Source organism: Petromyzon marinus, assembly GCF_048934315.1.
Source record: "Petromyzon marinus isolate PM22_M1 ecotype Great Lakes invasive population chromosome 85 unlocalized genomic scaffold, UKy_Petmar_22M1.pri1.0 chr85_unloc.4, whole genome shotgun sequence".
NCBI classification, from domain to species: domain Eukaryota; kingdom Metazoa; phylum Chordata; class Hyperoartia; order Petromyzontiformes; family Petromyzontidae; genus Petromyzon; species Petromyzon marinus.
In genome coordinates, this window is record NW_027422649.1 from 179,796 (window position 1) to 192,828 (window position 13,033).

Genomic DNA, 13,033 nt, shown 5'->3' on the forward strand with positions numbered 1-13,033 from the left:
CTATGGTAACCGTGGTGACTGTAACTATGGTGACCGTGGTGACTGTAACTATGGTGACCGTGGCGACTGTAACTATGGTAACCGTGGTGACTGTAACTATGGTGACCGTGGTGACTGTAACTATGGTAACCGTGACGACTGTAACTATGGTTACCGTGATGACTGTAACTATGGTAACCGTGATGACTGTAACTATGGTGACCGTGGTGACTGTAACTATGGTAACCGTGGTGACTAACTATGGTAACCGTGACGACTGTAACTATGGTAACCGTGATGACTGTAACTATGGTAACCGTGATGACTGTAACTATGGTAACCGTGACGACTGTAACTATGGTAACCGTGATGACTGTAACTATGGTGACCGTGGTGACTGTAACTATGGTAACCGTGGTGACTGTAACTATGGTAACCGTGGTGACTGTAACTATGGTAACCGTGACGACTGTAACTATGGTTACCGTGATGACTGTAACTATGGTAACCGTGATGACTGTAACTATGGTGACCGTGGTGACTGTAACTATGGTAACCGTGGTGACTAACTATGGTAACCGTGACGACTGTAACTATGGTAACCGTGATGACTGTAACTATGGTAACCGTGATGACTGTAACTATGGTAACCGTGACGACTGTAACTATGGTAACCGTGATGACTGTAACTATGGTGACCGTGGTGACTGTAACTATGGTAACCGTGGTGACTGTAACTATGGTAACCGTGGTGACTGTAACTATGGTAACCGTGGTGACTGTAACTATGGTAACCGTGACGACTGTAACTATGGTAACCGTGGTGACTGTAACTATGGTAACCGTGGTGACTGTAACTGTGGTGACTGTAACTATGGTAACCGTGTGTGTGTCTGCTTAGGGCAGCTACTGCATTGACAAGAACGAAGAACCACAACAACCACAACAACAACAACAACTACCACAACAACAACAACAACCACTACAACCACCACAACTACTACGACCACAACAACAACCACAACAACCACAACAACAACAACAACCACTACAACCACCACAACTACTACAACAACAACAATAACCACAACAACTACCACAACAACAACAACAACAACCACTACAACCACCACAACTACTACAACAACAACAATAACCACAACAACTACCACAACAACAACAACAACAACCACTACAACCACCACAACTACTACAACAACAACAATAACCACAACAACTACCACAACAACCACAACAACCACAACAACAACCACAACAACAACAACCACAACAACCACAACAACAACCACAACAACCACAACAACAACCACAACAACAACCACAACAACAACCACAACAACAACCACAACAACAACCACAACAACAATCACAACAACAACCACAACAACAATCACAACAACAACCACAACAACAACCACCACAACAATAACAACAACAACCACCACAACAATAACAACAACCACAACAACCAAAACAACAACCACAACAACCACAACAACCACAACAACAACCACAACAACAACTACAACAACCACAACAACACAACTACTACAACCACAACAACAACCACAACAACCACAACAACAACACAACTACTACAACCACAACAACCACAACAACAACACAACTACTACAACCACAACAACAACAACAACAACCACAACTACAAACACAACAACAACCACAACAACAACCACAACAACAACCACAAACAACAACCACAACAACCACAACAACAACAACCACAACAACAATAGCCACAACAACAACCACAACAACAACCACAACAACCACAACATCAGCAACAACCACAACAATAGCCACAGCAACAACAACCACAACAACAAATACAACAACAATAGCCACAGCAACAACAACCACAACAACAAATACAACAACAATAGCCACAGCAACAACAACCACAACAACAAATACAACAACAACAATAGCCACAACAACAACAACGACCACAACAACCACAACAACAACCACAACTACAAACACAACTACAAGAACCACAACAACCATAACAACAACTAACACAACCACAACAACAAACACAACAACAACAACAATAGCCACAACAACCACCATTACCACCGCCACCACGTATGGAGAGATTAATGGATTGTTTATTTTTGGTTTAAAAGTTAAACTTGAGATTTGATGTTACGATGGTAACCACTCACCACTCTCACTCACCCACTCACTCACTCACCCACTCACTCACTCACCCACTCACTCACTCACCCACTCACTCACCCACTCACTCACCCACTCACTCACTCACTCACCCACTCACTCACTCACACACTCACTCACTCACCCACTCACTCACCCACTCACTCACCCACTCAATCACCCACTCACTCACTCACCCACCCACTCACCCACCCACTCACTCACTCACCACTCACTCACCCACTCACTCACCCACTCACTCACCCACTCACTCACTCACCCACTCACCCACTCACTCACTCACCACTCACTCACCCACTCAATCACCCACTCACCCACTCACCCACCCACTCACCCACCCACTCACTCACCACTCACTCACCCACTCACTCACTCACTCACCCACTCACTCACCCACTCACTCACCCACTCACCCACTCACTCACTCACTCACCCACTCACCCACCCACTCACCCACCCACCCACTCACCCACTCACTCACCCACTCACTCACTCACCCGCCCACTCACCCACTCACTCACTCACCCACCCACTCACCCACCCACTCACCCACCCACTCACCCACTCACTCACTCACCCACTCACTCACTCACCCACTCACTCACCGAAGTGAGTGACCTGAAATTGGTGTGGCTGATTTTGTATGTGGGGCCAAAACGTCGGATATTGTTTGGGATATTTTTTGTAGTCCCGTTTTGTCATAATCAGGTTCAGCCGAGTGACTGTTCAGTGTGACACAGACACATACATACACACACATACACTCACTCACACAGACACATACACCACACACACACACAGAGACTCACACACACTCAGACACACATAGACACTCACACACATAGACACACTCAGACACACTCAGAGACTCACACACACTCACACACACAGAGACTCACACAGACACAGACACACAGACACTCACACACACTCACACACATAGACACACACAGACTCACACACACAAACACACAGAGACTCACACACAGACACACACACAGACACATACACACACACAGACACAGACTCACACACACAGAGACTCACACAAGACACACACTCACACATACACTCACATACTCACTCACAGACACACACTCACACATACACACTCAGAGACACAGACACACACAGACACACACACAGACACACACACTCACACACACACACTCACACGCACACAGACACACAGACACACACACACAGACTCACACACACACTCACATAGACTCATACACACACTCACTCACACACAAACACACTCACACAGACACACACACACAGACACACACACACAGAGACTCACACAGACACACAGACACACACATACACACAGACTCACACAGAGACTCACACACACACAGACACACACACACTCACACAGAGACTCACACACACACAGACACACACACACAGACACACTCACTCACACACACTCACAGACTCGCACACACACAGACACAGACACACTCACTCACACACACTCACACGCACACAGACACATACACACACTCTCACACTCACACACATACACTCACACACACTCTCACACACACTCACACACACTCAGACACTCACACACAGACTCACACACACAGACACAGACACACAGACACTCACACAGACTCACACACAGACTCACACAGAGAGACTCACTCAGAGACTCACTCAGACACACAGAGAGAGACTCACTCAGACACACAGAGAGACAGAGACACAGAGACACACACAGAGACTCACAGAGAGACTCACTCAGAGACTCACTCAGACACACACAGAGAGAGAGACTCACTCAGACACGCACAGAGAGACAGAGAGAGACACAGAGACTCACTCAGACTCAGAGACACACACAGAGACTCACTCAGAGACTCACTCAGACTCACTCAGAGACACACACAGAGACTCACACCCGGGTGTGAGCATGTGTGTGAGTTTGTGTGAGTGTGTGTCTGTGTGTGAGTGTGAGTCTGTGTGTGTGTCTGTGTGTGAGTCTGTGTGTGTGTCTCTGTGTGTGTGAGTCGCAGGGAGTGAGTTACCATGCTGGGTTTATTTTTGATGTCTCGTGAAGATGGCAAGGAAATTAATAAATAATTATCGAGTCCATCTGTGTGTGTCAGTCTGTGTGTGTGTGTCTGTGTGTGAGTCTGTGTGTGTGTGTGTGTATGAGTCTGTGTGTGTGTGTGAGTCTGTGTGTGTGTGTGAGTCTGTGTGTATGAGTCTGTGTGTGAGTCTGTGTGTGTGAGTTTGTGTGTGTGAGTCTGTGTGTATGAGTCTGTGTGTGTGTGCGTGAGTCTGTGTGTGTGTGTGAGTCTGTGTGTGTGATGTTAAACAATGTGGGAACCAGAGGACATCCCTGTCGCACCCCAAGGTGTACAGGGAATGGCTCCGACTCCCGGCCACGTAGTTTTACCCGGGCCCGCTCACCATCATGAAGGTCCTTAATGATCGTGAGCAGAGGGTCAGGTACTCCAAAAGCACGAATAACAACCCAGAGCCCAGGCCTACTGATGGTATCACAGGCCTTGACCAGGTCAATAAAGCAGAGATGTAGGTCTTGCTGGAATTCCCTACACCTCTGCTGTAGCAGACGGACGTGAAATATGGCATCTGTGCAGGACCGCCCTTTCCTGAAACCGCATTGGGGCTCCGCAAGCCTCTCCTCAGCGTGCCTGGCAAGGCGATGTTGAATAATCCTTGCCAGGACCTTTCCCGGCCTCACACTGAGGAGCGAGATGCCCCTGTAGTTGTTACAGTCTGTGCGGTCCCCCTTCTTAAAGAGGGAGACCACCAAGGTGCACGTAGCCTGGCACGAGCATCGTGGTGACGTCACCGACACTTCGTGGAGAATGGTTGTTGTTGTTGTGTCTCTGTGTGTCTCTGTGGGTCTCTATGTGTCTCTGTGTGTCTCTATGTGTCTGTGTGTCTCTGTGTGTCTGTGTGTCTCTATGGGTCTCTGTGTGTCTCTATGTGTCTGTGTGTATCTCTATGTGTATGTGTGTCTCTGTGTCTCTCTGTGTGTCTCTATGGCTCTCTATGTGTCTCTATGGGTCTCTGTGGGTCTCTGTGTGTCTCTGAGTGTCACTGTGAGTCTCTGTGAGTCTCTGTGTCTCTCTGTGAGTCTCTGTGAGTCTCTGTGTGAGTCTCTGTGGGTCTCTCTGTGAGTCTCTGTGTGTCTCTGTGAGGCTCTCTGTGAGTCTCTGTGAGTCTCTGTGAATCTCTGTGAGTCTCTGTAGGTCTCTGTATGAGTCTCTGTGGGTCTCTGTGTGAGTCTCTGTGTGTCTCTGGGTCTCTGTGAGTCTCTGTGTGAGTCTCTGTGTGTCTTTGTGTGTCTCTGTGTATCTCTGTGGGTCTCTGTGTCTCTATGGGTGTCTGTGTATCTCTGTGTGTCTCTGTGTGTCTCTGTGGGTCTCTATGGGTCTCTGTGTGTCTCTGTGTGTCTCTGTGTGTCTCTGTGAGTCTCTGTGTGTCTCTGTGAGTCTCTGAGTGTCTCTGTCGGTCTCTGTGAGTCTCTGTGGGTCTGTGAGTCTCTGTGTGTCTCTGTGTCTCTCTGAGTCTCTGTGAGTATCTGTGTGTCTCTGCGAGTCTCTGTGTGTCTCTGTGTGTCTCTCTGAGTCTCTGTGTGTCTCTATGGGTCTCTGTGTGTCTCTGTGAGTCTCTGTGAGTCTCTGTGTCTCTGTGAGTCTCTGTGAATCTCTGTGTGTCTCTGTGAGTCTCTGTGTGTCTCTGTGTGTCTCTGTGAGTCTCTGTGAATCTCTGTGAGTCTCTGTGAATCTCTGTGAGTCTCTGCGAGTCTGTGAGTCCCTGCGAGTCTCTGAGTCTCTGAGTGTCTCTGTGTGTCTCTGTGGGTCTCTGTGGGTCTCTGTGAGTCTCTGTGTGTCTCTGCGAGTCTCTGTGTGTCTCTGTGAGTCTCTATGGGTGTCTGTGAGTCTCTGTGTGTCTCTATGGGTCTGTTTTTCGTTGAGTGTGCGGAATTGATTTCATAACTCGGCGTCGATTCCTTGAAATCGATTCCGCTGTCACGTGAACTTGACTGTAAGAGGAAGCGATTGAGAGAGAGACACAGAGTGAGAGAGACACAGAGTGAGACTCACACAGAGAGACTCACACAGAGACACACACAGAGAGAGACACAGAGACAGAGAGAGACACAGAGTGAGACTCACACAGAGAGACTCACACAGAGACACACACAGAGAGAGACACAGAGACAGAGAGAGACACAGAGTGAGACTCACACAGAGAGACTCACACAGAGACACACACAGAGAGACACAGAGTGAGAGAGACACAGAGTGAGACTCACACAGAGAGACTCACACAGAGACACAGAGAGAGACATAGAGAGACACAGAGACAGAGACACAGACGGAGAGAGACTCACACAGAGAGAGAGACACACACACACACAGATAGACACAGAGACACAGATAGACACACAGAGATAGACACAGTGAGAGACACAGAGAGACTGACAGTGAGAGACGTAAGGTGTAGTTTGTGTGTTGGAGATGGCCTGGACAAGGTACCAGCTCTTCCTCGCCTTCCTCATGCTCATCACTGGATCGATAAACACCTTGTCAGCTAAGTGAGTGGGTGGGTGAGTGAGTGGTGAGTGGGTGGGTGAGTGAGTGGGTGAGTGGGTGAGTGAGTGGGTGGGTGAGTGGGTGGGTGAGTGAGTGGGTGAGTGAGTGGGTGATGTGGTGAGTGAGTGATGTGGTGAGTGAGTGGGTGAGTGAGTGAGTGGGTGAGCGGGTGAGTGGGTGGGTGGGTTGGTGGGTGGGTGAGTGAGTGGGTGGGTGAGTGAGTGGGTGAGTGAGTGGGTGGGTGAGTGAGTGAGTGGGTGAGTGAGTGAGTGGGTGAGTGGGTGGGTGGGTGAGTGAGTGGGTGGGTGAGTGAGTGGGTGTGTGAGTGGTGAGTGAGTGAGTGGGTGAGTGAGCGGGTGAGTGGGTGGGTGAGTGGGTGGGTGAGTGAGTGGTGAGTGGGTGAGTGAGTGGGTGAGTGGGTGGGTGAGTGGGTGGGTGAGTGAGTGGGTGAGTGAGTGGTGAGTGAGTGAGTGGGTGAGTGAGTGAGTGGGTGAGTGAGTGAGTGGGTGAGTGAGTGAGTGGGTGAGTGAGTGGGTGGGTAAGTGAGTGAGTGAGTGGTGAGTGGGTGGGTGGTGAGTGAGTGAGTGGGTGAGTGAGTGGGTGAGTGAGTGAGTGGGTGAGTGAGTGAGTGGGTGAGTTGGTGAGTGAGTGAGTGGGTGAGTGAGCGAGTGAGTGAGTGGGTGGGCGAGTGAGTGGGTGAGTAAGTGGGTGAGCGAGTGAGTGGGTGGGTGGGTGAGTGAGTGGGTGGGTGAGTGAGTGGGTGTGTGAGTGGTGAGTGAGTGAGTGGGTGAGTGAGCGGGTGAGTGGGTGGGTGAGTGGGTGGGTGAGTGAGTGGTGAGTGGGTGAGTGAGTGGGTGAGTGGGTGGGTGAGTGAGTGGGTGAGTGAGTAAGTGGGTGAGTGAGTGAGTGGGTGAGTGGTGAGTGAGTGAGTGGGTGAGTGAGTGGTGGGTGAGTGAGTGGGTGAGTGAGTGAGTGGGTGAGTGGGTGGGTGAGTGAGTGGGTGAGTGGGTGGGTGAGTGGGTGGGTGAGTGAGTGGGTGAGTGAGTGGTGAGTGAGTGAGTGGGTGAGTGAGTGAGTGGGTGAGTGGTGAGTGAGTGGGTGAGTGGGTGAGTGAGTGGTGAGTGAGTGGGTGAGTGAGTGGGTGAGTGAGTGGTGAGTGAGTGGGTGAGTGGGTGAGTGAGTGAGTGGGTGAGTGAGTGAGTGGGTGAGTGAGTGGGTGAATGAGTGAGTGGGTGAGTGAGTGAGTGGGTGAATGAGTGAGTGGGTGAGTGGGTGAGTGAGTGAGCGAGTGGGTGGGTGAGTGGTGAGTGAGTGAGCGAGTGGGTGGGTGAGTAAGTGGGTGAGTGGGTGAGTGAGTGACTGGGTGAGTGAGTGATGTGGTGAGTGAGTGGGTGAGTGGGTGAGTGAGTGAGTGGGTGAGCGGGTGAGTGGGTGGGTGAGTGAGTGAGTGGGTGAGTGAGTGGGTGAATGAGTGAGTGGGTGAGTGGGTGGGTGAGTGGGTGAGTGAGTGAGCGAGTGGGTGGGTGAGTGGTGAGTGAGCGAGTGGGTGGGTGAGTGGGGTGGTTGTCACGTGACAATCGCCTGGGGCAGGTCACGTGACAACCACACCCCTTCCCCCACAGATCAACTGCACCTGCTGTGATTGGTCGGTTCAACACGTAGCCTTTCGCTTCAAATATAATTCATAATAAAGGTGTTTTGGTTGGTGAGATCGCCTTATTTATAAATGTGTCGTAACCCTCCACCACCCGACACGGCCAATCAGCATTTAAAAAAAAGTGTCACGTTGACAAAAAGACAAATTAGTACACTTACTTTAGCCCACCCGATGATTCTGGGTGTGATTTACCAGCGAAAGGTCGTACTACTCAAACTGTAAATGTCGTGGATTCACTCTTCCACAACACACCGGTGGGCTAAAGTAAGTGTACTAATTTGTCTTTTGTCAACTTGACACTTATTATTTTTTTATATAAATAACGTGACTCTCACGCTGCGCTGTGATTGGTCGATGTGTGTGTGTGTCTGTGTCTCTGATTGGTTATGTCACACCGCGCTGTGATTGGTCCGTGTGTGTGTGTGTCTGTGTCTCTATCCGATTGTCTCAACGCCGCGCTGTGATTGGCTGTGATTCTGACGTTGAACTGTGATTGGTCGGTGCGTGAGTCTCTCTCTCTGATTGGTTATGTCACACCGCGCTGTGATTGGTCCGTATGTGTTTGTGTCTGTCTCTACGCCGTGCCGTGATTGGCTGCGATTCTGACGTTGAACTGTGATTGGTCGGTGCATGAGTCTCTCTCTGATTGGCTGTGAGTCTCGCGCCGCGCTGTGATTGGTCCCTTGCGGGAGTCCCTCTGATTGGTTGTCTCACGCCGCGCTGTGATTGGTTGACTCAGGTGGGCTGATAAATCCCTGGCTCGCGGCTGTGACCCCAACTCAGAGCCGAGGGAGTTCAATCACCCATTCTTACAGGTACCAAAATCCTATTACTATAGTACCAATACTATTACTATAGTACCAATACTATTACTACTACTACACTCAGTCACTCACCCATTCTTACAGGTACCAAAATACTATTACTATAGTACCAAAACTATTACACTCAGTCAATCACCCATTCTTACAGGTACCAAAATCCTATTACTATAGTACCAATACTATTACTATAGTACCAATACTATTACTACTATTACTACCACTACACTCAGTCACTCACCCATTCTTACAGGTACCAAAATACTATTACTATAGTACCAAAACTATTACACTCAGTCAATCACCCATTCTTACAGGTACCAAAATACTATTACTATAGTACCAATACTATTACTATAGTACCAATACTATTACTACTATTACTACTACTACACTCAGTCACTCACCCATTCTTACAGGTACCAAAATACTACTACTATAGTACCAATACTATTACTATAGTACCAATACTATTGCTATAGTACCAATACTACTACTACTACACTCAGTCACTCACCCATTCTTACAGGTACCAAAATCCTATTACTATAGTACCAATACTATTACTATAGTACCAATACTATTACTACTACTACACTCAGTCACTCACCCATTCTTACAGCTACCAAAATACTATTACTATAGTACCAATACTATTACTATAGTACCAATACTATTACTACCACTACACTCAGTCACTCACCCATTCTTACAGGTACCAAAATACTATTACTATAGTACCAATACTATTACTATAGTACCAATACTATTACTACCACTACACTCAGTCACTCACCCATTCTTACAGGTACCAAAATACTATTACTATAGTACCAATACTATTACTATAGTACCAATACTATTACTACTACTACACTCAGTCACTCACCCATTCTTACAGGTACCAAAATACTATTACTATAGTACCAATACTATTACAATAGTACCAATACTATTACACTCAGTCACTCACCCATTCTTACAGGTACCAAAAATACTACTACTATAGTACCAATACTATTACTATAGTACCAATACTATTACTACTACTACTACACTCAGTCACTCACCCATTCTTACAGGAACCAAAATACTATTACTATAGTACCAATACTATTACTATAGTACCAATACTATTACTACTACTACACTCAGTCACTCACCCATTCTTACAGGTACCATAAATACTACTACTATAGTACCAATACTATTACTATAGTACCAATACTATTACACTCAGTCACTCACCCATTCTTACAGGTACCAAAAATACTACTACTGTAGTACCAATACTATTACTATAGTACCAATACTATTACTATAGTACCAATACTACTACTATAGTACCAATACTATTACTATAGTACCAATACTACTACTATTACTACACTCAGTCACTCACCCATTCTTACAGGTACCAAAAATACTACTATAGTACCAATACTATTACTATAGTACCAATACTATTACTATAGTACCAATACTATTAGACTCAGTCACTCACCCATTCTTACAGGTACCAAAAATACTACTACTATAGTACCAATACTATTACTATAGTACCAATACTATTACTATAGTACCAATACTATTACTACTAGTACACTCAGTCACTCACCAATTCTCACAGGTACCAAAAATACTACTACTATAGTACCAATACTATTACTATAGTTCCAATACTATTACTACTACTACACTCAGTCACTCACCCATTCTTACAGGTACCAAAAATACTACTATAGTACCAATACTATAGTACCAATACTATTACTATAGTACCAATACTACTACTATTACTACACTCAGTCACTCACCCATTCTTACAGGTACCAAAAATACTATTACTATAGTACCAATACTATTACTATAGTACCAATACTATTACTATAGTACCAATACTATTACTATAGTTCCAATACTATTACTACTACTACACTCAGTCACTCACCCATTCTTACAGGTACCAAAAATACTACTACTATAGTACCAATACTATTACTATAGTACCAATACTATTACTACTACTACACTCAGTCACTCACCCATTCTTACAGGTACCAAAATACTATTACTATAGTACCAATACTATTACTATAGTACCAATACTATTACTATAGTACCAATACTACTACACTCGGTCACTCACCCATTCTTACAGGTACCAAAAATACTATTAATATAGTACCAATACTATTACTATAGTACCAATACTATTACTACTATTACTACCACTGCACTCAGTCACTCACCCATTCTTACAGGTACCAAAATCCTATTACTATAGTACCAATACTATTACAATAGTACCAATACTATTACACTCAGTCACTCACCCATTCTTACAGGTACCAAAAATACTATTACTATAGTACCAATACTATTACTATAGTACCAATACTATTACTACTATTACTACCACTACACTCAGTCACTCACCCATTCTTACAGGTACCAAAAATACTACTACTATAGTACCAATACTATTACTATAGTACCAATACTATTACTACCACTACACTCAGTCACTCACCCATTCTTACAGGTACCAAAATACTATTACTATAGTACCAATACTATTACTATAGTACCAATACTATTACACTCAGTCACTCACCCATTCTTACAGGTACCAAAAATACTACTACTATAGTACCAATACTATTACTATAGTACCAATACTATTACTACTACTACTACACTCAGTCACTCACCCATTCTTACAGGTACCAAAAATACTACTATAGTACCAATACTATTACTATAGTACCAATACTATTACTATAGTACCAATACTATTAGACTCAGTCACTCACCCATTCTTACAGGTACCAAAAATACTACTACTATAGTACCAATACTATTACTATAGTACCAATACTATTACTATAGTACCAATACTATTACTACTAGTACACTCAGTCACTCACCAATTCTCACAGGTACCAAAAATACTACTACTATAGTACCAATACTATTACTATAGTTCCAATACTATTACTACTACTACACTCAGTCACTCACCCATTCTTACAGGTACCAAAAATACTACTATAGTACCAATACTATAGTACCAATACTATTACTATAGTACCAATACTACTACTATTACTACACTCAGTCACTCACCCATTCTTACAGGTACCAAAAATACTATTACTATAGTACCAATACTATTACTATAGTACCAATACTATTACTATAGTACCAATACTATTACTATAGTTCCAATACTATTACTACTACTACACTCAGTCACTCACCCATTCTTACAGGTACCAAAAATACTACTACTATAGTACCAATACTATTACTATAGTACCAATACTATTACTACTACTACACTCAGTCACTCACCCATTCTTACAGGTACCAAAATACTATTACTATAGTACCAATACTATTACTATAGTACCAATACTATTACTATAGTACCAATACTACTACACTCGGTCACTCACCCATTCTTACAGGTACCAAAAATACTATTAATATAGTACCAATACTATTACTATAGTACCAATACTATTACTACTATTACTACCACTGCACTCAGTCACTCACCCATTCTTACAGGTACCAAAATCCTATTACTATAGTACCAATACTATTACAATAGTACCAATACTATTACACTCAGTCACTCACCCGTTCTTACAGGTACCAAAAATACTATTACTATAGTACCAATACTATTACTATAGTACCAATACTATTACTACTATTACTACCACTACACTCAGTCACTCACCCATTCTTACAGGTAC

General features: G+C 44.9%; 2 protein-coding genes across 5 annotated transcripts in view; both read left to right on the plus strand.

Annotated features, from left to right (window-relative positions):
• Nucleotides 1-4,306, plus strand: part of LOC142908544 (CTP synthase 1-like) — a gene marked incomplete at its 5' end in the record, with an annotated part of 47,784 nt that extends 43,478 nt beyond the window's left edge. The window contains one exon of the mRNA XM_076059289.1: nt 881-4,306. The remainder of the gene's footprint in view (nt 1-880) is intronic.
• Nucleotides 4,307-6,230: 1,924 nt separating this feature from the next.
• Nucleotides 6,231-13,033, plus strand: part of LOC142908546 (solute carrier family 35 member F6-like) — an 18,103-nt gene continuing 11,300 nt past the window's right edge. For all 4 annotated transcript variants that reach the window (XM_076059301.1, XM_076059300.1, XM_076059298.1 and 1 more), the window contains exons 1-2: nt 6,231-6,790; nt 9,185-9,260. In XM_076059301.1, coding sequence (XP_075915416.1) covers nt 6,714-6,790; nt 9,185-9,260 — 153 coding nt within the window. In that variant the 5' untranslated portion in view covers nt 6,231-6,713. The remainder of the gene's footprint in view (nt 6,791-9,184; nt 9,261-13,033) is intronic.